At 39.2% G+C, this 26,780-nt stretch overlaps 1 protein-coding gene across 1 annotated transcript in view; it reads left to right on the top strand.

Annotated features, from left to right (window-relative positions):
- The window catches only part of MYO3A (myosin IIIA), a gene marked incomplete at both ends in the record, with an annotated part of 156,467 nt that overhangs the window by 62,174 nt on the left and 67,513 nt on the right, over window positions 1–26,780 (top strand). The window contains 7 exons of the mRNA XM_079700501.1: window positions 783–887; window positions 995–1,078; window positions 5,272–5,474; window positions 15,132–15,230; window positions 15,339–15,453; window positions 21,999–22,125; window positions 26,008–26,218. Of these exons, the coding sequence (XP_079556627.1) occupies window positions 783–887; window positions 995–1,078; window positions 5,272–5,474; window positions 15,132–15,230; window positions 15,339–15,453; window positions 21,999–22,125; window positions 26,008–26,218 (944 nt within the window). The remainder of the gene's footprint in view (window positions 1–782; window positions 888–994; window positions 1,079–5,271; window positions 5,475–15,131; window positions 15,231–15,338; window positions 15,454–21,998; window positions 22,126–26,007; window positions 26,219–26,780) is intronic.

Raw genomic sequence — 26,780 nt, 5'->3', positions numbered from 1 at the left:
TAAGCACATAATTATCCATTATTCACCCCTAATGTTTAACTATAGAATAGTGTTCTGGAGTTAAGCTAGGCTGTTTTTCATTTTCAATTAGATCCATACTCTTCTAGCTATTTGTGTACTCTAGGATATTATATTGTATTATAATATTATATTACTCTAGAATAATACTGTGCTTAATATAATTTTTTGTGTGAAAAGTATGTAATTCTCTCAGTCTCTACCACTTTAAGATTTACAAGAATAATGGCGTATTTATGAGCCTTGATCAAGTTTTAGAAGACCTGGGCTTTAGCACAAATTCTGCTATCAATTAACTGAGTGATCTTGGGCAAAGCAAATGAGAAAGTGTATGTTAAATGATATGAAAGGAAAAAAGTAGTGATCGTATCTCATACATTATTATATCCAAGGAATAGTCAACAAAATGATACCTGATTGTCTTATTTATAAAGTATCTGCTTATTTAAGGAAATCATAGTATTTTGAAACTTTAAGTTCTGCTTTGGAAGTGGTATGCACTTCCAAAAGAGTCTTCCTTTAAATACCACTGCCAAAGTGATGTCATATCATTTTTCCCTGTTGTTTTATGTCAAACTTTTATTTTACATAATTGTCCATGATTTGTGCATGTATGTGTGTATGTAATATGAATGTAATGTTTTGGTGGTATGAAGCTGTATTTTGATTCACCTTTTGCTTTAAAAATTAGCACTCTATCCGTAAATAAATAGGGTTTAAACAAAGACAGAAGCCTTACAACACATGTTCTTTTTAACCTTTAGCATTCCAAACTGTATATTGGAGCAAAGAGAACTGCCAATCCTCCTCACATTTTTGCCATGGCTGACTTAGGATACCAGTCTATGATAACATATAATTCAGATCAGGTAAGGAGAATCTCACATTTTTAGAAATTCTCCTCTTAGTTTCTCATGTGTCAGCTGAATTTGGTGAGGATAAAGTCTTCTTACAGTTTCCTTTTCTCACTGTGCAGTGCATTGTGATTTCTGGGGAAAGTGGTGCTGGAAAGACTGAAAGTGCTCATCTCTTAGTTCAGCAGCTGACAGTGCTTGGAAAGGTATAATTTAATTTTTCTCTGTCCTAACAGAAATATTTATTATACTTCAGAATTTAATTTAACTGATTAGGTTAATATTTATGAATTTCCACACTTAATAATGCACAGAAATTATAACACACCTGTTGTCCTTTGTGAGTTTAAAATATAACAATATAAAGAGCATATGTTTTGTTTTAAGCAAATTCTAACTTTTCTCACTCTTAGTAAGCAAGGCTTTATAGAGGTGATTTTCTCTCTTTTTTGCCCTAATGTACTCGCTGAATGCTTTCCTTACTTCCTCTTCCTTTGTTACCAGCAAGATAAAGGGGAGTCAATATACAAAAATTAATTATATTTATATATTATATACATACTAACAATGATCAGTTTAAACTTAAATGTATCATTTATATTAGCACCATAAAACATGAACTATTGAAATCTAGATCTTACAAAACATGTGCAAGATTTGTATGCTGAAAAATAGAAAAAGTTGATAAAAGAAATCAAAGAAGACCTGAATAACAGGAGAGATATGACATGTTCATGGATTAAAAGACTCAATATTATTAAGATGTCAGTTCTCCACAGATTGATCTGTAGATTCAATGTAGTTTACAGTAAAAATCCCAGCAGGATTTTATTTTTTAGAAACTGACAAACTGAATCAAAAATGTATATGGAAAGGCAAAGGAACTATAATAATCAGTTTTGAAAAAGAACAGAATTGGAGGATTAATAAATACTACCTGATTTCAAGACTCACTATAAAAGCTGTGATAGTCAAGACAGTGTGTTATTAAAGAAAAGATGGTATACAGATCAATGGAATAGAATAAAGAATCTGCACATATATGATTTATTGATTTTCAGCAAAGGTGCAAGGTCAATTAATGATAGTCTTTTAACAAATGGTGCTGGAATATGGGCATACAAAAGGGTTGAATCTTACTGTAGACCGCACATGCTATAAAAAATTAACCTCAAATGGATCATATACCCAGAGATTAAACCAAAAACTATAAAATTTCTAGAAGAAAATTAAGTCAGTTAACTTTGTTCTTTGTCATTTTAGGTCAGGCAAAGAGCTGTTAGATGCAACATAAAAAGCATAATCCATAAAGGGTAAAGTTTGATTTCACCAAAATTAAGAACATTCTGTTCTCTGAATGATACTGTTAAGAAAATGAAAACACAGGCTACAGACTCAGAGACACTATTTGCAAGTCACATATCTAATAAAAGACTTGTATCCAGAAGATATATTTTTAAAAACTCTTAAAATTCCATAATAAGAAATCAAATAACAATTTAAAAATGAACAAAAAAATTGACTAGCCATTTCAGCAAAGATGATATGTAAATGGAAAAAAAAGCAAATGAAAATATGATATTCAACACCAGTCATCATTAGGGAAATGCAAATTAAAACCACAGTGAGACACCATTACATAGCCATTAAAATGGCTAAATTTTTTTTTAAAACCTGACAATGCTACGTGCTGGCAAGAACATAGAGGAACTGAATGAAACTCTTGTGTATTGCTGATGAGAATGCAAAATGGTACAGCCACTTTGGAAAATAGCTCAGAAGTTTCTTAGAAAGTCTAACCATACTTATCATACAACCTAGCAATCCTACTCCTAGGTATTTGTTCAAGTGAAATGAAAACCCATGTTCATACAAAAAAGCTACAGACAAATAATTTATAGCAGCTTTGTTCATCATCTCCAGGGAGTGGAAACAACAGAACTAGGAAACGAATAAACAAACTATGGTACATCCATGCCATGGAATATTACTCAGCAATAAAAAAGAATGAACACTGATACAAGCAATGAAGCTCACTGGATGAGATTTGGATAAATCTCAAATGCATTAGGCTAAGTCAGAGAAGCAGATTAAGAAGACTACATGTATGGTTCACTTGCTGTGTCATTCTTGCAGATTTAAAACCGTAGGCACAAAAACAAATCAGGGATTTTCGGCAGCCGAGAGTGGAGGGAAGTGTTGCAAAGAGTAATGAGACAATTTTGGGGGTGATGGGATTGTTCTGTATGTGGACTATAGTGGGAGATTGGTGGTCGCATATGTTTGTAAAAACTTTCAGAACTATATAAAGGATGAATCTCACTCTATGTGATTTTACCTTAATTTTTAAAAATGGGATGTTGAGGATAGAGACTTGGTTTGATTTTCCAAGTAGAGTCCTTGAAATAAGATAAATCAAGAATAATGTGTTCTCATTAGGCTAATGGCTAAAAAAGAAAAATCATTGTATACAACTTATCCCTGCGAAAATGTTTATAGTGATTTGCATAGTTAGAAGTAGAGTCATCTTAAAATTTTTGCCGTCACAGTGATTATAGGAATCTTATGCTACAAAGCACTGTGGGTACAAGGCCAGACCCAACCACTGTATAAAAGGGTGCCTCATGGTGTCAAAACAGCTGCTTAATTGAGTCTAATTCATTGTCAAAATAATGTGTCGAAAGAATTTCATATTCCTGTTAAAAATCAATTGACTGGTTATATGTTTTCCATCATGGGTGTAGGCATGGAATAGAAATATACTAGTAACCAGGCCTGTGACCCCGCAAAACTGGAAGAGCCAGTAGAGGCCAGGAAGGGGGGCCTACCTCAGGGCTGTCATCTCAATCCCTTCCCCATCGCCTTGCCCATCCTCTTCCCTCTCCTTACTCCTGGGATAAGCATCACTCTACAAGCTTTTAAGTTCACTGAAATAAATGTCATTTTGGAGAGAGTTGGGATGGTGTGGCACAGCATACTCTCCTGGAGTGGAAGAGTTGAACACGAATAAATTTACTCAGGAGCCTTCCGCACGGGCCTTTGCTATTCTTTCTTGATTTGTGAAGTCGATAGAGGCTCTCATCAATAATGGATTAACTCGTATGAATGTTGTTTTGTGGATGTCAGCACATCTAATGTTTATTTAATATCTTTATCTTGTGCTAGATCTAAAAATGTGACTTGATATTAATTGGAGATGGTGATATAAAAACAAAAGAATTCTACCCTTATCGAGACTGAGTGTGTCTTTTAGTTATCTCCTTGATAAAGATTTAGCAGATGCAAAAATGGTGTGTTTGGTGGATGGAATTTACCTTTGTAATACACGGTCTTCAAAACCTCATGTAGCAGGGCACTGCTACCTAATACAAGTGGTTGATGTTTTCTCACCTTTTTCATGAGTGCAAGGCCAGCCCCAAACAACATTTAAAAAGAGTCAAGTTTATCCCAATTCTTGCTCCTCTCTTTTCTCTCCCCTTATTGCCTCTTTTAGAGGATATCCAAAATCCTTATATGCCCCCAAAACCACACTGTGAATGCCCCCTTGGCCCCCCCAAATTCTAATGTAGCCTATGTTCCAGAAATATGTGCTGCTCCTTTCCCTTACATAAACATTTCCGTACCTTTAACACAGCTGACTTCAGCAAGGTATTACACTGAAAATAATCCACTTGATCCATTTCTACTAAGATGTGAATGACTGATACCTCCTTAAACCTCTAAGAGGGGGGATGCCTTCTAAAAGAGGTTGGTTGTTAACCCAAATAAATTTTCTGGTGGAATTTCAGTTTACTAAAGTGGTAAAGAAAAGAAACCCAACATGATGCTTGTTTAGGGGAAGGAAAATGTGAGATGGTGTAGGAGAAAATAGAGGGCCAGCCACATAGGCCCGCTGGCCTGGACCAGGGATCCACGTCTCCCTTCCACACACCCGAGCTGTTCTTGATTTTCATAATTATTCCCTCTCCTCTGCTTCTGAGTTCACACGTTATCTTTACTCCTCTAGGTGCAGGTTTGACAGCTTCCATGGAAGCAAGGGAAGTTGGTCCACAGCTTTGGGGACCATGTGGATGGGGACCATATAGGTAGAGGAGGAATAACAAAGTTTGAAATGTACCTCAGTATGCGTAGACTGCTTATAAATTGTGCTTGTAAATCAGGAACTTAACTATATTTGAATAGAAAAAGTGTAAAGGATCTCTTTGCCCCTCTAAGAAAGGAAGTGAGTGAATGCACCAGCAGGAGGGGAAAAATATACTAGGTTGTAACTTCTGGCAACAAACCAAGAAGATGCACTTGTATGTTTACATCTACATAAAGTGCTTATCAAAGAAGAGACATTCCATTCTACACAAAATTAATTTTTTACATTTTTTTTATATCTTGACATTTTCTCTAGGCTAATAACAAAACCCTGCAAGAGAAGATTTTACAAGTGAATAATTTGGTGGAAGCCTTTGGCAATGCCTGCACTATTATAAATGACAATTCCAGCCGATTTGGAAAATACTTAGAAATGAAATTTACCCCTTCTGGGGCTGTCGTGGGAGCACAGATTTCTGAATACCTTCTGGAGAAATCCCGAGTTATCCACCAAGCCATGTAAGTTCATGTCACATATTTCCTATTTTCTGGGAAACGTAAGCAAAGATGATGCTTTTGTTTTAATAATAAAATGTCTTACTCATTTAACAAAATTTCAACAGAATTTTATTGATCATCTACTATGTGTGAGGCATTTACTATTGGAAGCAGAGATGCCTCAGCACTGTCTTACTCTCTCGTATGTTACATCCAGTAAAGGAGTTAATAAATAGCCTAAAGTTTATGAAAACAGATAGAAAGCCTAAGCCCATCATAGAGGTACTAACAGGATAACTTAGAGTAATTTCTGAAGTAGGAGAGAATATACTTCTCTACACAAAACAAGTATGAAATTTAATTAGAAATAACAGTCATGTTTTTTTCTTTTAAGTGCTGGTATATATAAATAGATCTTTGTATTAATTCTATGCTTCCCAGTGTTTATACACAAGGGACCAAAAAACAAACAAACAAAGGATTCAGGAAGGGGCTTTATTGTAGTGTTCTTTTTCCTGCCTGCTGATTTAAGCCACCAACACCATATTCTGGAATGTTTAGGTTGAGTGAGTTCCTTTAGGTTGAGTGAGTTCCTCAGTTTGTAGCTGAATGACAAAACTTTTCTCCTGTCCTCATGATTCCAAAACATCTTTGTTTGTTGTTCTTATGAAAAAACTAATCACAACATGGGATTTGTACCCTGGTCTTTGTATTATTTTTTAAAAAGTTGTGGCAATTTAGAGTCTTCCATTTTTCTTATGTTGGTTTTATGCCAAACATATCTACATTATTGTAGTTATGTGTTGTATGTTAAATTCTCAGGAACATAAGCTTCCTTTATGTACAAGTACATTAGTATTTAATTATAAGTGCCTTCAAATTTTCTATCATTCAGTTTATGATAAATTGTGAATATAAGTTGCTTGGAGCCAACCTCTGAGCTCAGCCTTCAGTGTAGAAAATTATCCTTTGGTCTTCAGTTCCAAAAATGTCAGGCATGATTTTTAGGCAAATATGGCTTTGAATTGTGGCTCCCTGACATGTAGTCCACCTTGGGTAAAATATTTAAACCTTTAAGACCCTTATAGGATCTTGTTTCTGCAACCTACTGTGTGTTAGAATTTGAAATGCTTAACCTCTCTGCACCTCAGTTTTTCATTTTTAAAAAGGAGTTAGCAGTGGTACCTACCTATTAAGATCATACCTGTAAAGTATTTAGTGCAATGAAGAGCACATAGAAAGAACCCCATGAAGTTTAAGCCCTTATTAGCAGTGGTAGTGTTGATAGTTGTGTGAAGATTAGAAATAATATCTCGCGCAGTACATGGGACACTGAAAATGTCAGTAAACAGCAGCTCCTGTTATCAAGGTGTGCTGGGGCCCAGAACATAGTGGGCATGCATGTTAGTGCCTTTGCCACCCATACCTGGAGGAACCTCCAGGTCTTATGCAAGTGTGGAGACTTAACTGGTTCTCAGAACAGTCTGTCCTGCTCTCATAACTGTGTAAGACTCTGTCCTTCAGGTATCTGGGGGAATGTCCACCTAAGACGCTGAATTATTGGGATTTAGATGGGGCCGCCATGTTGCACAGTGTCAAGGGCACCATTGCAGCGGGTTGCCTGGAGTCATGTGCTGCAGCGCCATCCACGTAGAGTACGATGTGAGCAGTACCCTCAGCAGCTACACAGTGAGGCTCTGGATTTGTAACCATACAGATAATCTCGTTCATGCTTATTGAACTGTTGCACCATATAGTCCAGGAAATAGCACAATTAGGATCATATTTTAGGCATACTATTAAGAAAGTAAGCTTATTTTCAGCTGGCCTAAAGGATTATAGTTTTACAACATTGTTTATTTGGGAAAAGTATTCCAATTTACAATCAGGTTGAAATATATCTCAGTTATAATTCAAGCACATCTGCCTTATAATTCTTCCATTTTCCAGGTTTTTTTACATCTGTTTTTTTATTTTACTTAATTTGAATTGCATTGTTAAATTCTAGAGAAGCTTTTTTAAATGATCTTTAAAGTTGAAAGTATCAGTGATGTCATAGACGAATTCTTAGTAGTTCCTTTTTAAAATGATAAATATAAATGTACCCTGTCATTCAGGAACTGGAAGGAAAGAACCAGTTCAGAGGGTTTAACTGAGAGGACTGTTTACAGAGGTAGAGGGCATTGAAGAACCAAGAATAAACGGTGAGGTACCCACAGATGAACAGCGTTGAGAAATCATTCCTATGCCTGGGTCTGAAGGGCAGGAGGAGGGACCACACTGCAGAGCCTGGTGACAAGTAGGGCTGTGGAGGACTGCTGCCTGTCGGGAGCTGCTGCCTAAAGGAATACGGTCGTCCCTTTGTATCTGCGAGGGACTGGTTCCAGAGCCCTCTGCCGTATCCGCGGATGCCGAGTCAGCCCTCTGTGTCCGTAGGTTCCACATCCACAGATCCGGTTGGTTGAATCCGTGGATGCAGAACCTGTGGATGCTGAGGGACAACTGTCCAGCCGCTGGGAGAAGGAGAGCAAGTGAGGCGAAGAAAACCTCGACCTCTTCTCCCTCCTTCCAGCCTCCTGCCTGTGCCCCCTGTTGGCTGCACCCAGCTGGAAGCCAGAGAGCAGGGGCGCCCGGGAACCCCAGTCTGTAGAGGTTAGACTTGGGGGTCACAGAGCAAGGCCAAGAAGAATGAAGAATGGATCTGAGGTGGCAGAGAAGAATCAGAGTAGACAATTTTTTGAAACAACTTACCATTTCTTTGAATGGAATAAATTCTTTTCTTCTCTTTTTGCCTCTACTCATGTCATCCTACCCCCATCTCTGACCACATTTGGTTTTATACTGATGGTATTTCTCATGTTGCTGCTGTCGTATAAGCTGTGACTTAAAGCCTTTCCTAAATGTAGATGATTTTAAAGAGGAAATTTTAAAAAGAGGCTACCCACTTCCAAGAAGAAAATGAGCATACAGAAGTCAATGCTAGAAACTGCTCATAAATATAAATGATTGCTGTTTCACGGCAGTTTTCTCCTGTTACTGCAATTTAGTTCAGCAGGCATTGCTTGCGTGTCTCTCACATGCCCAGCACGTTCCCAGACGCTGAGGAGACATCAACCAAATGGCAGATGTGTGCTGTCTGCTGTGGAGAAAGAGAAAATATTATTTATGGATCAATTACTCTGTGTCAGGCACTGTGCTGGGCATTTTACCTCCATAATCTCTCTTAATTCCTTCAGCAATATGACAGGGGTTATTGCCTATTTTCTACAGGAGGAAACAGACCGAGAAAATGATAATAAGTTGCCTAATGTCAAAAAGCTAATAAGTGACTGAATTGGGGTTTGAAGCCATGTCTCTCTGTTTGACTCCAGAGCCCACCATTCATTCATTCATCCACCCATGTGGCTAATATTTACTGATTACCTACTAAGTGCCAGGAGCTGTTCTAGGCCCAGGAGCTATAGAGCTGTAAGACAGGATTCCCATGTACAGCAGCGCATGGTCTCCCAGGAGCTACGCATGCTTTGATCCAGAGCTTGCTGATCACCATCACGGGTTGGTTTCTGATCTCGCAGGGAAGTAGGCAATGAGTTCATCTGCGGAGAGTGAGCAGGCAGACGGCGAGGGTCGGGGCGGATCGAGGAGACTGGATATCCTGGAGGAGGGAGTCCTGGAGGAAGGAGGTGTAACTAACCAGGACACCTAGAAGCACTGTTGTGAATGCAAGGCTGCGCTGCTGGCTTTCCACGCCTCATTGCAGGCCCCTTTGTTGAATATTCCAAGGTTTCACACGTGGGGTGAGTCGCACCCTTGTGAGGGCTTTGTCGTAGATTTGAGGTGTTAGAGGCCTTGGCTGCACAGTGATCCCCAGGGTCCAGGGCATATGAGACAGCCTGGAGGGCCTTCCTGCAAATAGCTGAGTGGGACCCTGAGGAAGCATTAGAGGCTCCGCAATAGGGGTGGGCCAGAGCCAGAGAATACAATGACCCTTGAACAGTGGGGGGGTTGAGGGGCACCGACCCCTGTTGCCGTCAAAAATCTGCTTATTATGCAAAAATCTGCTTTTGACTTTCCTCAAACTTAACTCCTAATAGCCTACTGTTAACCAGAAGCCTTACTGATAACCCAGTTGACACATATTTTGTATATTATATGTATTATATACTATATTCTTATAATAAGTTGAGGTAGAGAAAAGAAAATGTTATTAAGAAAATTATAAGGAAGAGAAAATAACGGTGAAAGTACTGTACTGTCTCTACTGATGCCGTAAGTTTATGTCGTCTGTTTACAAGATGAATCATCTGTCAGTACCTACATCAGTATTGTCTTAGATGATCCAAAACACTGTAGGTGTTATACTAACACTAAACATCAAAAAGGAAAAGATAATGTGAAGAAGAAATTCATATTTACTTACAGGGACAACGATTGTGCATTGATAAGGAAGAAGCAGCAGTGTGGTTGCCTTATGTCACCTGGTGTCACTGATACAATTGCTTCACCGTAGCCCAGCCGATACACTAATGAGTGAATCTTATAAAATTTTAGGGCATATTACAGCCATATTCATCATACAGTAATGGAAACATTGGTACATTTTTTAGAAAACTACTTTGTGTTGATAGGCTGATACGCTGTTTCTCCAATTATGAGAGAGAGGCATGCTGTACAGTAATGTAATTATTTGAAAGCAGAGTGATAAAAGAGTAAGAATAGTAGCACATTGTTAATTTTGTAGTAACTGTCACTCCCCTTATGCCTGTAAAGATAGGTTCTCCACTTTAAGTCTTGCACATGATATTCTACACACAATTTAAAAATATTTTTTGAAAAAATTTGCATATTAATGGACCCACCCAGTTCAAATCCCTGTTGTTCAAGGGTCAGCTGTACTAGCTGGTGACTTGCTGAGCTCCTACATTTGTTCCCGGGCCATTCTGACCTGGGAACCACTAATCACACGAGCGTGTGTGGGATGCTATGGAAGATTCTCTGCCTTTAAGGATGTAGGTAAGGCAGAACATGAGATGGGTAATCTTTGGAGGTGTCTTCTTTTCCTGTTCCTTTAATTCTCTTAATTGTTTATCTACCAAAGATCAGTATATTTCCTATAGCATCTCCAGGTCTTGTCAAATTACAGTCCTCAGTAAATGTAAACTGATAATTAGAACACCACCAGTTATGCGTGTCTGCATATATGAGTCACTCCTCTAATTGTGCACTGCATCATTTAAGCGTTAGAGGTGTGACACATAGAGCAATCAATGTTATTTCATTAGCACAAAGCAAACTAAATTATATGCTGTGCCCATCTTAGAGGAATTTTATTATTTTGTGGTGAGAAAAGACAAGAACTAAACTTTTTGTTTTGTTCTAACCTTGCTTGTGTACAACGCTCATGTTCATCGAAGTATTACTAGTGACTGCCGCAAATAATGGCTGGGGGCGTAGAAGGTACACAGCCAGCTCTAAAGGATGCCACCATCCTCACTTCAGCATCTGAGCCTCTGATGCCCTTTTTCCTGAAACGCTCGCCTGTCTTTGCTTCTATGACTGGACCCTTCTCTGGGTTTTTCTTCTCTGACTTAGATTTATCCATCCATTCCCAAAGTGTATACTCATCAAAGATCTGTTCTTGGAGCGTTTCTCTTTTCTCTATATATTCTCACACTTAGCAATTTCTTCTGACATCATGGCTCAATGGATAGCTCTGTGTGATTGACAGCCAAAGATGTACCTCTTGCTGTCTCCCAAGTTCATGTGTTTTGCTTTTTTTGGCTGCATTGGGTCTTTGTTGCCGTGCTTCTCTAGTTGCGGCAAGCGGGGGTTACTCTTCCTTGTGGTACGCGGGCTTCTCATTGCAGAGGCTTCTCTTGTTGTGGAGCATGGGCTCTAGGTGCGTGGGCTTCAGTTGTTGCAGCGTGTGGGCTCAGTAGTTGTGGCTCGCGGGCTCTAGAGTGCAGGCTCAGTAGTTGTGCTTAGTTGCTCCGCAGCATGTGGGATCTTCCTGGACCAGGACTCGAACCAGTGTCCCCTGCATAGGCTAGCAGATTCTTAACCCCTGTGCCACCAGGAAAGTCCCCAAGTTCATGTTTTTCATTTCCAGCAACCTGGATATTTTGCTGTCATCTCGAATTCAACTGAATACAGGCACACCTTGGAGATATTGTAGGTTCAGTTCCAGCCCCCTGCAATAAGGTGAATATCACAATAAAGCAAGTCACATGAAGTTTTTGGTCTCCCAGTGCATATAAAAGTTATGTCTACAATATATTTTAGTCTCTTATGTGTGCAGTAGCATTACATCTAAAAAAACAACGCACATACCTTAATTAAAAAATACTTTATTGTTAAAAAATGCTAGCCATCATCTGAGCCTTCAGTGAGTTGTAATTTTTTGGCTGGTAGAGGGTCTTGCCTTGATGCTGATGGCTACTGACTGATCAGGATGGTGGCTGCTAAAGGCTGGGGTGACCGTGACAACTTCTTAAAAGGCAATGAGGTTTCCCTCATCGATTGACTCTTCCTTTCATGAACGATTCCTCTGTGACCTGCGATGGTGTTTGGTAGCATTTTACCCACAGTGGAACTTCTTTCAACATTGGAGTCAGTCTTCTCAAACCCTGCTGCTGCTTTATCAACTAAGTTTATGTCATATTCTAAGTTTTTTGTTGTCATTTCAACAGTCTTCTCAGCATCTTCACCAGGAGTAGATTCCATATTAAGAAACCACTTTCTTTGCTCATCCATAAGATGCAACTCTTCAGCTGTTCAAGTTTTACCATGAGATTGTAGCTGTTCAGTCACATCTTCAGGTTCCACTTCTAATTCTAGTTTTCTTGCTATTTCTACCACATCTGCAGTTACTTCCCCCCTAAAGGCTTGAGCCCCTCAAAGTCATCCATGAGGGTTGGAATCAACTTCTTCCAGACTCCTGTTAATGCTGATATTTTGACCTCTTCCCATGAATCGTGAATGTTCTTAATGGAACCTAGAATGGTGTATCCTTTCCGGAAGGTTTTCAATTGACTTTACCCAGATTCATCAAAGGAATCACTGTCTGTGGCAGCTATGGCCTTACAACATATATTTCTTAAATAATAAGACTTGAAAGTCAAAATTACTTCTTGATCCATGGGCTGCAGAATGGATGCTGTGTTAGCAGGCATGAAAAAAACATTAACCTTGTTGTCCACCAGAGGTCTTGGGTGGCTAGGTGCACTGTCCATGAACTATAATATTTTGGAAGAAACCTTTTTTCTGAGACGTAGGTCTCAACAGTGGGCTTAAAATATTCAGGAGACCATGTTGTAAACAGATGTGCTGTCATCCAGGCTTTGTTGTTCCATTTAGAGCAGGGGTCCCCAAGCCCCGGGCTGTGGACCGGTATCAGCCCTGTTGGGCAGCGGGCCGCACAGATGGAGGTGAGCGGCGGGCGAGTGAGCGAGGCTTTGTCTGCCGCTCCCCATCGCTCACATTACCGCCTGGACCATCTGCCCCACTCTGGTCCGTGGAAAAATTGTCTTCCATGAAACCGGTGCCTGGTGCTAAAAAGGTTGGGGCCCGCTGCTTTAGAAGGCAGAGTAGATTTAGCATAATTCTTAATGGCCCTAGGATTTGCAGAATGGTAAATGAACATTGCCTTTAGCTTAAAGTCACCAGCTGCATTAACCTCTAACAGGAGAGTCAGCCTGTCCTTTGAAGCCAGGCATTGACTTCTCTTCTCTAGCTCTGAAAGTCCTAGATGGCATCTTCTAATATAAGGCTATTTCGTCTACACTGAAAATCTGTTGTTTAGTGTAGCCACCTTCATCGATTGTCTTAGTTAGATCTTCCGGATAACTTGCTGCAGCTTCTGCGTTGGCACTTGCTGCTTCACCTTGCGTTGCTGTGTTATGGAGACCGCCTCTTTCCTTAGACCTCGTGAACCAACCTCTCCCAGCTTCAGACTCCTGCAGCTTCCTCACCGCTCTCAGTCTTCACAGAATTGAAGAGAGTTAGGGCCTTGCTCTGGGTTAGGCTTTGGCTTAGGGGAATATTGTGGCTGGTTTGATCTTCTGTCCAGATCACTAAAGCTTTCTTCATGACACCAATAAGCCTGATTTGCCTTCTTACCATTCACTGGAGGAGCACTTTAAATTTCCTTCAAGGACTTTTCTTTTGCACTCACAACTTGGCTGACTGTTTGTTGCAAGAGGCCCAGCTTTCAGCCTATCTCAGCTTTTGACATGCCTTCCTCACTAAGCTTAATCATGTCAAGATTTTGTTTTAAAGTGAGAGACGTGCAACTCTTCCTTTCATTTGAACACTTAGAGGCCATTGTAGGGTTGTTAATTGGCCTAATTTCAATATTGTCATGTCTCAGGGAAGAGAAGAGGGAGAGAGATGGGGAAGCAGCCGGTTGGTAGAGCAGTCAGAACACACACAGCGTTTACTGATTAAGTTCACTGTCTATATAAGATTGTCTGTAGAGCCTGAGGTTCCTGGCTCCCCAAACTGGTCACAACAGTTACATCAAAGTCACTGATCACAGATCACCGTAACAAATGTCATAATAATGAAAAAGCTTGAAATATTGTGAGAATTACCACAGAGATGCGAAGTGAGTCATTGCTGTTGGGAAAATAGTACCAATAGACTTGCTTGATACAGCGTTCCCACAAACTTTCAATTTGTAAAAATCGCAGCATCTGTGAAGCACAGTAAAGCCAAGTGCAGTAAAACGAGGTATACCTGTACTCATTGTCCAAAATCTATTTTCTTACCTTGGTCCCTATTTTTTGGAAGGGCACCATCTTCTCTAAGGTGGAAGAAGGAAAAGGGAGACTGAAACTGTAAGCCAGGAGAGAACTTCCTGATCTTGGAGAGGAAGTGTGGTCCATCTCAGATCTCTCCAGAGCAAAAGGAAGACAAGGGAAGGAGAAGCAAGGGTCCCTGGGGTCCTAGTATCAGTAGTTATGTTGTGGAACTTCCTGAAACAGGGACTCACTTTGTTGTGACCCACACTCCTTAATTGTACTCTTCCAGTGTCTTGGAAAGGCTGTTTACACGTAGAACCACAGTCATGGAACTTGAGATTCGTAAGGAACAGGTTTCTCTGCAAGTGAGAAGACTGAGCCCCAGAAGGACAGTGTAGCCAGGTGGTTAAAGACATGGGCTTTGGAGTCAAACAGCCCTGGTTAAATCCAGTTTGGCCATCAAGTCTGTGACCTGAGGGTGAGATTAGTGTCCCCTCTAAGCTTCAGTTCCCTTGTACGTGAAATGAGAGGGTCATGGCAGGTAAAGAGATACTGCAGCACCCACCACCGCCTGGCATGCTCTAGTTGTTATTAGTTTGTTTCTTTTTCTGTTGGCTCCTGCTGGCATGTAAACACCAAGAAGTCAGGGCGTTTTGACTGCTTGCTCCAGCTGTATCCCCCGTGCCTAGAACAATGCCTGGGAGACACGCAGATATCCGCTGAATGACTCAAACAAGTGCTTAGCAGAGTGTGCAGTCCGCTGACAGTGGTGGTCGAAAATAGCGACAGGTCGCAACCACAGAGGGCCAGAACCCAGTGTTCTGGGAAGTGCTTGGTGGTGCTTACAAGCGTTCTGGTAATTATATTGCCAAGAAACTTTAGCGATGAATAAGTGTTCTTACTAACCACCTTCCTGAAAATGGCTTGTTTTTTTCAGTGGAGAAAAAAATTTTCATATTTTTTACTACATCTATGCTGGTTTAGCTGAAAAGAAGAAACTAGCCCATTACAAATTGCCGGAAAATAAGCCCCCCAGGTAACCCAGCAGCTTGAACTTTCGTAAATAATGCTTCTACTTTTCACTTAATCACTCATTTCACTTAATTTCAGATTTTCACCTGTCCTTTCTTTTTTTTTTTTCCAGATACCTGCAAAATGACCACATCAGAACAGTACAGGACGTGATGAATAATAGTTTCTATAAATCCCAGTATGAATTAATTGAGCAGTGTTTCAAAGTCATCGGTTTTACAATGGAGGTGAGTATGGAAGACATTTGAACCTCTTTAGGAAGTGTCTTTTTGTCTTCACTGATGGTGAGAGTTAGCATCTATTGAGTGGTCCATATGCCAGATATTGTGCTCAGTGCTTTACATGGATAATTTTTAAATTACTGAAACGACCTTATGAAATAACTAGAATTATAATTTTTACTTTATACATGAGGAAACATGTCCTTGAGATACAACTGAATTTCGTTTTGTTCTTAATCTTTTATTTTACCTATATTTGCATCTCCCACATATATATAAAATTTTATGTAAATGCATAAATGTGATCATGTCACACATTCTTTTTTAGTGCAGTTTTCTTTTTCTAACAACTTTATTAAGATATAATTCACATACCATACAAATCAGCCGTTTAAAAGTGTACATTTTAATGACTTTTCACACAGTCACTGAGGTGTGCAGCCTTCCCCCTGATCACTTTGAGAATATTTCCATGTTCTAAATTTTTCACTCCAAACGAAACCTGCTAGTGATTAGCAGTTCCTCCTCATTCCCGTTCCACCTCTGCTTCTGTCACTGTAGATCTGTTTATTCTGGACATTTTGCATGAATTGAGTGATGCAATATGTCACCCTTTGTGACCGGCTTCTCTCATTTGACATAATGTTTTCAGGGTCCATCTGTGTTGTAGCACGTGTCAGTACTTCATTTCTTTTTATTGAGGAATAATATTCCATTGTATGGATATACCTCATGTTATTTGTCCATGCATCACGTGATGGGCGTTTGGGTTGTTTCCACTTTTCGGTCATTATCAATAATGCTGCTGTGATCATCCATGTCTGAGTTTTTGTGTGACGTGAGTTTTCACTTCTCTTTAGGGTATACCAAGGGTGGAAGAGCCAGGTCATAGAGTAACACAATGTTTAACCTTTTGAGGAACTACCAGACTGTGTTCCAAAGCAGCTGCACTATTTTACATTCCAACCGGCAGTGCATAAAGGTTCTGATTTCTCTCCATCTTCCCCAACACTTATTATTATCTGTTTATAGCCATCCTAGTGGGTGTGACATGGTGTCACTGTGGTTTTGGTTTGCATTTCTCTAAAGGCTATGATGCTGAACTTCTTTTCATGTACTTATCTTTTCATGTAATTTATCATTTACATATCTTCTTTGAAGAAACATCTGTTCAGATTCTTTGCCAATTTTTTTTTTTTTTTTTTTTTTTGCGGTACATGGGCCTCTCACTACTGTGGCCTCTCCCGTTGCGGAGCACAGGCTCTGGACGCTCAGGCTCAGCGGCCATGGCTCATGGGCCCAGCCGCTCCACGGCATGTGGGATCTTCCCGGACCGGGGTACGAACCCGTGTCCCCTACATCAGCAGGCGGACTCTCAACCACTGTGCCACCAGGGAAGCCCTCTTTGCCAATTTTTTAATTAGGTTGTCTTTTTATTATTGAGTTGTAAGAATTCCTTGTATTGTAGATACAAGTGTCGTATGATTTGCAAAAATTTTCTGTTTTGTTGTCTTTTTACTTTTTTGATGGCATCCTTTGAAGCCATATTATCTATATTATTGATTTCATTTAAAAAATATTTTTATTAACGTATTAATTTGGTTTCTTGTGTTCTTTTTCTTAAGGAGAATACTTTGTTCCTCTGTTTCTCCATTTTCTTTATTTAATAATGAAGGTATTTAAGGCTATAAATTTATCCCTGAGTAATAAAGATTTCTTTCTTTGTCCTAGGTTGTTTTTTAAATTTTTATAACAAAGTATCTTGTTTACTAGGGATTCCTGAAGGTTTTTAGAGAAGCTTTCAGACTCTGCTCTTAGTAGTTTACTGTTTGCTGTGTTGATTCAATCCTACGATAAAAAGAACACTTCACTCAGAACATGAATCAGATGAACTCTTGCAGGAAAGTAATGTGCAATTTGTTGGATTTTAATTTCATTTTCATAAATGACACTCGTGCAACTTGAAACTGTTAGTGTGTCTGCTTATGAAGTTTACTGAAATTTCTTGGGTTATCAAATCTCTACTAAGAGCCTGAGCTAAAAATAATACCTGATTCTTCTCCAAAAGTTTGGAAAATTTTATCAGCAGGATGTAAAATGTAGAGATGCTGATAGAAGTGACCCTTGACAAGAATCATTCAAACTATGTGCCGTGAGGTTATTGAATCTAATTTTGTAGCGTGTTTTTCAGGCACTGTTGCCTCCCTTCTAAAATGGAAGGCTGGCTGCGATAACCTTTTGTTCATTCGATGCATTTGCTCACCAGAAAGTAATATTTCTAAAGCTGTACCTGTTCTCAGAATAGAGAAAAGTTTGCTGCTAAGTGCGTTTTCTCCAAATACGGAGCCTCTGCTGTTGACAGCTCTGACGACGGGTGGTCTCCCAGTCTTGACTGCTCTTTGAAAGCCTTTGACTTCACCTTGGGTATCCTTGCTGCAGGCCTGAGGGGAAGTATTCTTGAGACCTTGACCTTAGGGAATGAGGTGTGATCTCTGCCAGCTGGGTGAGGTTGGCAAATCAGGACAGATGAATGACTTTTTTTTGCCTTGAAATTAGGGCCTTCAGGAGAGGTTTAAGTAAACCAGGGTAATCTTTGTCCATCAGGAAACATTTCAACTTTTAGAGTTAATTTTTCTGGTGTGGGCTTTCTCCATAGCCAGGAGGAATTCAGATTTGATGGGGAGACTTCCTACCTGGCTGCCTTTACAGCCCTAGAATTTAGAGTCCTCCTTGAGTTCTGAATAAGCTTTGCTACTAAGTTTCTAGATGAACTGGTTGTGGGGAAGGGTAGGTGAGAGCTGTAGGAGCCATAGGGGAGCTGGCAGGCTGCTTTCAGGACCAACTGAAGCAAAATAACTACTCTGGGGACCAGAGAAGAATTATTACCACGACTTCCCAGTTTTTGCCAGAAGATGGAGAATTATATGGACCAGAGAGAGAAGCATTACTGTAGACTCGTGGGCAAGCCAGGGTTGAATGCATCCTTAGGCAAATACTCTACTCACAGGAAGTCTTGAGCTAAAGTTGAGTAACTTTTTGATTTAGAAGTAGAGGCTCCAGCTTGACCATCTTTATTTCTGAGTGATGCATTCTTTCCGTAGATTCACGGACCCTGGCTGGAACTTTGGCTGTCCACTCTATAAACTGCAGCTCAAATCAGGAAACTCAGTGGTTCTGTGGTCTCTAGGCAGAAAGGAGATGATTGGGACCTTCTCTCTGTTGATGCATTAAATAGCTTTAGGCTGTAAAATGGAAAAAAAGAATCCATTGTTTGTTAAGATTTCTGAGGGTTTTTAGGGAAGCTTGCAGACTTTGCTCTTAGCTGTAAGACATTCCTATGAAGAACTTTCTGCAGGTGAGACAAATGCATGGTTCTTAAAGGGCCAGTATATAAATCTTATTCCCCTACTGCACTCTCACAAAAGAAAAAGAAGAAGAAAAAGAAGGGGGAGGGGGAGAACAGGAAGCAGCAGCAGCAGCAAAGGTTGACAGGGTGACTGGATTGATGTATGAGGACGGGACAATTTGCTTGATCAGTAAAAGCCTTTGCTGAAGAGTTGGGAGAAAAATGATGAGGACAGGAGAGGAGTTGAACAACTGAGAGAGTCCTAAGCTTATAGAACTTACTGTGGATATCTCATGTGAAGAGGGGAGTGGTATGTGCCCTTTCTTTAGCCGTGATGTCTGGATGGTGGACATCATATGACACTGAAAACTGCTGTCAACCTTACCTGACTACATTTTGGGAACAATACCAATCTGAACTCTACCGTTTGGAGTCAGAGAAGACCCTAATACATGTCCTAATAAAATAGATATTGTTATGACTAGTGCAGTGTGTATGTAATTGGTTCAGCTCTGGGAGAGGAAGTCCCTGACTTGGATGGCATGAGTTTCAGCCATATTCCAAGTGACATATGACTGCCACCCAGAGATTTCAGACAAGCTGTGGGAGACACTCCGGGTGATTCCACATGCCACCCTGTTCCAGACTTAGTCCCGTTCATATGCTCTAATTCTGAGGTTCCAACGCATTGTTGGTGACCACCTGGGTCTTTTGCTCTCATTCTGGCTCAAAGGACCAAGATCTTGTTCCCCCCTGAATGTTTGAGCACAATATAAAACCCAGCTTATGTGACAAAGCGAAAGAGAGGCATGGACATATATACACTACCAAACGTAAGGTAGATAGATAGTGGGAAGCAGCCGCAGAGCACAGGGAGATCAGCTCTGTGCTTTGTGACCGCCTGGAGGGGTGGGATGGGGAGGGTGGGAGGGAGGGAGATGCATGAGGGAAGGGATGTGGGAACAGATGTATATGTATGACTGATTCACTTTGTTATAAAGCAGAAACTAATAAAAAAAATAAAAAATAAAAAAAAATAAAACCCAGCTTAGCTGCATCAGGAGTGAAAATAGGATATTTGCTGCTCCAGCGGGCTGGCATGATGCTAGTTAAACTTAACTCTACCCCACCCCAAGCCCTTCCTGGTGGTGGCTGCTTTCCGTGCATCTTCCTCACTTGTGTTTGCCAAAATTCAAATTCAGATCAGCCTCCTCCCCTTCTGTTGCATCACTTTCCCTCTCGCTAACCTCCCTCCAACACTGCCATCACCCATAGCTTCTACCTATGGAGACAAGTTGATTTAAGCACTAGTGGGTATCCTGGCTCTTAAAGCAGAAAGGGATGCAGTGAATAAAGAAAAACACAGCATCCACTCTTGTCTCCAATCCTTGGTCCTATGCTGAATGTTGCTACTGGTAGATGCCCCTTTGGACCGCAGTCTGGCTCTGTTGGTTGCCTGGTTGGGGGAAAACAGGAGAGGCTCGTTGGATCTCAGCACCCTCCACACGGGAAGCGTGTTGCACACCAAGCAAGCAGCTCCTGCTGCCGGCCCAGGGCTGGGCCCCTTTATAGTTCTTTTCCCTGCTTTACATCATCAGAAGAGCTTATCTTCTTACCAGTTCCTTCCCCCAGAGGTTGCTATCTTAGAAGTAGGGCACCATTTTGAATTGGTTTGTTTATTACTTCCAAGTCCCAGTCCTTAGAGGCAATGTTTCACTTATATTTGCCTTAACTGCCTTCCATTGCCTGGTAGAGCAATGTTTAGTCACATTAAAATGAAACCAGTCTAGCAGTTAGCATCTAGTGACAAACATATTTCATTTATGTAAAACTGTATGTTCCAAATTTAAACATATTCAGTGTTTACTGAACATCCAAACATATAGCTTAGGATAAAGGAAAATAACATCTGTTTCTGGAGCTGAAGCACAATCACTGCTAAATATTTTGTGAAGACTTTTAGTCCAGTTCAAGGTGACTCTCCTAGAATGTGCTGGTCTCCCCCCTAAAAGCAGAGCCTCAGAGAGTTAACAGGGCAGACTGTCCCGCTTTGGAGACAGTGGAATTAAACTGAGTGGGTGTTTACTTCCTTTTTATACCACTTGTGATTTTTTTTAATGTCATCTCACTGGCTTGTTTGGATATGTCTTCTGTCCATAGCTGCTTCAGTTTCATTTTGGAAAGAGGCAACTTGCACAATCAGGTTAAATGGCTTGATTTTCGCATCCTTTAATCACAGCTTGCTGCCTACACATTTTACGGCTGCACAATTTTGGTGACTCTCCAGTACAGAGTGTCTCTCTCTCTCTCTCTTTTTCTCTCTCATTCTCTCTCTCCCCCCTTGTCTTTCTCCAGTTGGTGTCAACAGCACCCATAGTGTAGGTTTCCCTTTAAATATTTCGGGGTTTACAATTTACTTGTACATTTGTGATTCAGCACAGGCCAGGCAAAGTGACAGGCAAATCAAAATCAGATATTCTCTACAAATAACACAAATTGGAAAACTCTTAAAACTTTTCAAAACCCATGATTTCCTAAGCCATTTTCCTGCCACAGTTTTAAGATAAATGATTAGTAGTTTTATGAGTCAACTCATTTAGAGGCAGTTTTTATCGTGTCGTGACAGGAATTTTATTTGTTTCCCTTTGCACAAAGTCATAAGTCTTTTGTTCTAAGATGAGAATGCCTTTTTTTTTCCTGCTTTAATTTTGCTTACATTTCTTGTAACAGTCTAAAATCACAAGCTAGTACAGTTTCTTTGGATTATCAGTTATGGCTTCAGTTGTGATCAAATAATATTTGTGAAGTAAATTTTAAAGTATTTAAAGCATCACACAGTGTTGAATTTCTATGAAACACTTTATTTTTAAAAATTGGTTTTAGTCAGCATGGGAGGGGCATAAAATTCCCTGTTAGTCATTTGATAATAATTTTAAAATGATAATTTGATACCTAGTTGTCTTCATTCAACATACATAAAAAGTTACAATTCTTGAATGCTATAATTCAGCCAACATCGATGATTTGAAGAGAATGAGATTATCAAGGAAGCCAGTTGACTTCTCTTAGTTTGACATCATAGTCTGTGGGATAAGCTTGTTATGCTGTAGCCTAAAGATTCTTCCCCAGTCTGTCAGCAGCCACAGGCACTGCCTTGCTGTACTCAAGGGGAGAATGATGCTAACATTTCTGTGCTGTGTTTCAGCAACTTGGAAGTGTATACAGTATACTGGCTGCAATCCTGAACGTTGGAAACATTGAATTTTCTTCTGTGGCAACCGAACACCAGATTGACAAGAGCCACATTGCTAATCATGCAGCTCTGGAGAACTGTGAGTTTTATTATCTTGCATTCAAAACTGAACTCCTAAAAAAAGTCTGATGACATACTGAAAGTGTCACATGGGGATAACTTCAGGCAGTTGTACTTTTATGGAATCCTAAAAACGAATACTCAGATTCAATTTGTGTCAAATGGAGTTTTCAAAGTCCATGGCTACAAATTAACTAATTACTGTAGAAAACATTTCTAAAGGCTAGGCTTTCATGATTATTTTAGGAGCTATTTACATTTCAATGTAAAAACAGAGAAAGCGTAATTAAAATTTAGCAAACTGATCTGAAAAAGAGTTAAAGTTGTTATTGTGATAACAATTTGGCATCTCTATCATTTTATAAGTAATAAAGACCTGAATATTTATTTTCGTACTGGATGGATTTTTTATACGCATTCATCTTGGGTTGATTAATTTTGGAGTCATTTTCTATGCAAGAAAAGTACATCACGGTATTTGCTTCAAATCCGCTTTTCTCTTACTGGCAGAGTTTGATGAATTATTTCAATAACTTAAGGTTTCTCACTGATACCGTCCAGTGGCAAAGCTTTTTAATTTAGAATATACCCTAATTTTTATTTTTAGTATTGTCATATGCCTCCACAATTCCAGATTTGTTAAAGTTTCATTCATAACCTAGGAAATAATGTTAAAATTTTTTGTTTATATATATTTTTCTGATTTATACTTACTCAGGAACAGAATGAGATGTTTTAGGATAATTTCAGAGGGCCACCCTGGTCTGGATCTGTCCCCAAATCCCCATCATCTCCATCCCACCAGCTTGGTAATACAGCAGAACAAGCGTCTGAGGTTGGCATGTAATGATTGGCAGGTACCTGGAAACCTGTTCTGGCTTTTCATGTATAAAGAAAACTTAATTGGCACATAAGATACTAGGTTATCAGAAGTGGAAGGAATAGCCAGAAAACGCCAATGATAAGATTCAAACCTCACCATCTGATCATAATTACAAGAGTTATCAGCAACCAACAGAATGAGTTGCAATAGAGCTATGTCGTAAATATGAGTACGCTTAGAAACTACCAAACTGAAAAATGATTTTGATGATTGGCAACCCATTTCCGCATAGCAGGAGACAGTCATATGGGTCACAGAAGGTTAATATTAATATGAATATAGTTAAAATTAATTAAAGCACTCATGGAAAATAGAAATTTTACTAATTTACATTAAAGTGATTTGTAATTAAAGTGACAAGGAATTATCTCCAAACCAGGGCCGTGTTTCCAGATGATTTTACAGGTGCACGGTTTCCATCAGGCACCAGTTTTGTCCATTCTATCCCCAAACTCTCTCCCAAATATGACCTCTTGTCTTTCTCTCCATCATCATTATTCTCATCGAAGACACATCACCTCTCACCTGAACTAAGTGATCACCCAGTTGTTCATTCCACATTAATTCTTGAACTTTTACAGGTTGTCCTCCACAGTTCATTCAGGAACCACTTAACACATGTATCCATGGTGTCTCTCAGCCTTCCTCTCCCCGTCCTTGTCCCTCTCCTTCTCCCCCTCTATCTTCCCACTTGTTCTTCTTGATTAGCTTCTCATTCCCTCTGGATAAAGACCATCAAGATGAGAATTTTGTCTTAAAAGGGGTTCTACTTAGCAGTATATCCCCAGGTAAAACGCCTGGCATGTAGTAGATGTTCAATAAATAAATATATGTCCAATGAATGAATAATGGGGGAATAGAAGTAGACATACCAGTCAATAGCAGACATTATTCAGAAACAGAGTGAAGTAGAATTACCAGAAAGGCATTACAAATCACTAAGGAATCAGTGCTGTAGGGACAAGCAACTGGCCGACCATTTGGGGGGGGGAGTTTGAATCCTTCTCATACACCATATACCAAAGTGTATTCCAAATGTCTATCAATTTAAATGCAAATAAGTAAATAAATACATACATACATAAATGTACAGGACAAAATGCATTTATATAATCCTGAGATGAGAAAAGACTTGAAGGACTTTATGTGCAGAAAACCAAGAGCAGAAATAATTTTTAAGTGGATATTTGACTACATAAAAATTAAAGCTTTCATACCAAAAAAAGGAAAATAAATTAAATAGCAATGCAAATGAAAAATGAGGGAAAATACTTGCAACATATATATCAAAGCATTATTCTCTTTAAACTCTTATAAATTGATTAGGAAGAGATGAATATATCAATGAAAAAGAGGCAGTTTACAAAATAAGAAAATAAAAGTCAATGAAAAAGTGGCAGTTTACAAAGTAAGAACCACAAATCACTAATAAAAATATGAAAAGAAGAAAGTATTCAGCTTTGCTAGGAGTCAAAAACAAATTGAAAGAAGAAAGCATTCTTTTAAAAAATAATAATCCCTGGTGTCCATGAAATTGTGTTGAAATTATTTAACTTTCATTTGGCTGATAGGAGTACAGTTGGTTCAGAGTTTTTGAAGAGCAGCTAAATAGTATATATCAAAAGGCTTAGAAGTGTTTATATACTCAACCAATTGCTGAATTTAGGCAGTTTATGCTAAGAAAATAATACAAGACAGAAGCACAGATTCATGCCCAAAATATTCATCCTAGCATTCTTTACAATTGTGAATATATGGAAGCAACCTAAACATCCAATAATTTAAAAAATTGATATGTTATGATATATGTCAGAATATTATGCAGCAAATTAAAATTATATTAACAAACAGTATTCAACAAAATGGGAAATGCTTAAGATATTAAGATAAAATGTATGTGCAGAATAGTGGTAATAAACATGCCTAGAAGGAAAGAAACACAGAATGTTTTCTCTGAAGGTAGGATTTCTGTATTAAGCTTATATTACTTCTACATTGTGAAAAAATATTTTGTTTAAATAAGGTTCAACAATTTTAGCAACATAACCAAGAAATATCTTGTCCCAAGTGCTAAAACTAAATTTAAAATGTTCAAAATATTTTAAAAGGAGAACGACTGATTTGAGAAATCAGCCTATCTGTCATGTAATAGTTTGGGTTAAGGATGTTTATTATATTCAAAAATGAGTTTTGTTCACTGAGTTAAAATTACCTGTGATATTTAAATATTTGTTCGGGCAATAAGTTTGAGCAAACTTTAGTCATTGACATATGTAACTGAAAAATAGTAGTATGATTAAAAAGTATATGAATGTCAAGATGTTTTATGCTCGTTTGTTTCCATCTTGCAAAAGTTACTTAAAATGCATTTGTTTGGGCATATCCCTGAAGTCTAGGTAACTTTACAATTAATTTCCATGTTTTGAAAATGTGTCTATAATAATGGTAGCAAAACTGTTCATTATGTTTTTAAATATTTTAACATAATTTAGTGAAATTATGTTTGGCATGACCTAAACAACCACTGGTTTGTGTGGAAGGTCGCTCTGTCATCCAGCTCAGTTTGGGTTGTGCTGTATTATACAACAGCCTATAGCTGACCAGTTGAGATAAGTGGAGAAGGATGATCAAGAAGAAACATAGGGGCTTCCCTGGCGGCGCAGTGGTAGAGAGTCCGCCTGCCGATGCAGGGGACATGGGTTCGTGCCCCGGTCCGGGAAGATCCCACATGCCGCGAGCGGCTGGGCCCGTGAGCCATGGCCGCTGAGCCTGCGCGTCCAGAGCCTGTGCTCCGCAATGGGAGAGGCCACAACGGTGAGAGGCCTGCGTACCGCAAAACAAACAAACAAACAAACAAACATAGGGCTCCTATTGAATAGGCTATTCTTTTTATATTATAAAACCTTCACATGTTTATTTCATGTCATTTGAAGAAGGTGAATTAAGACATTTTCATTCTCTGGGAAATGACTTCATTGTCATCATATCTTCTAACAACACATGTTTATTTATTTTTAGCTGCTTCTTTGCTTTGCATTCAAGCAGATGAGCTACAAGAAGCTCTCACCTCCCACTGTGTGGTCACTAGAGGAGAAACCATCATACGACCCAATACTGTAGAGAAAGCTACTGACGTCAGGGATGCGACAGCGAAAACTTTATATGGACGCCTGTTTAGTTGGATAGTCAATTGCATTAACAGCTTACTGAAGCACAACGCATCACCCAGGTAAAAAACTTTATAGAACTTGTTCCCCAAATGTCAGGTGATGTAAATCTGTTTTCTAATTTACTGATTTGTCTGTGAGTCCCTTTGAAAATGTTTCTAATTGGTGTCATTTAATTATTAAAGTTTTGTTTCTAGTTTAAGCTCTGCTTTATTTCCTAGTGGTGCCACTTCATTGCATCAGGTAGCTATAAAACTTTAAAACTGCTGGAACACAGAAACTGTAGCAACATGAATAAACATAATAGAAAGTGAGTTTTTAATGTGACTTCTTACTGTCAATTTATATGTTCTTTTAATTAGAAGGTGTACTGTGAAGCATATACCATTTTATACTTGCAGAGAATGTCTATTCAGCCGTTCTTTGTCTTTGTTTTGAGGGATTGAATTAAATTTTCAAGGCAAAGGAAAACTTTCTTTTCATAGTTTAACTCTCATTATAACCCAGCAGGGGTACATATGATCTTCAATGAAATTTGGTTAAGAAATGCTCTAGATAGCTAATAAGTGATAGAGCAAGATGTGAACAGTAGTGTTATGTGACCATAACAGATGCAAGATGCAA

Source organism: Hyperoodon ampullatus, assembly GCF_949752795.1.
Source record: "Hyperoodon ampullatus genome assembly, chromosome: 3".
Classification (NCBI taxonomy): domain Eukaryota; kingdom Metazoa; phylum Chordata; class Mammalia; order Artiodactyla; family Ziphiidae; genus Hyperoodon; species Hyperoodon ampullatus.
Note: the sequence above shows the minus strand (reverse complement) of the source record. Positions and strands in the feature narration are given on the sequence as shown.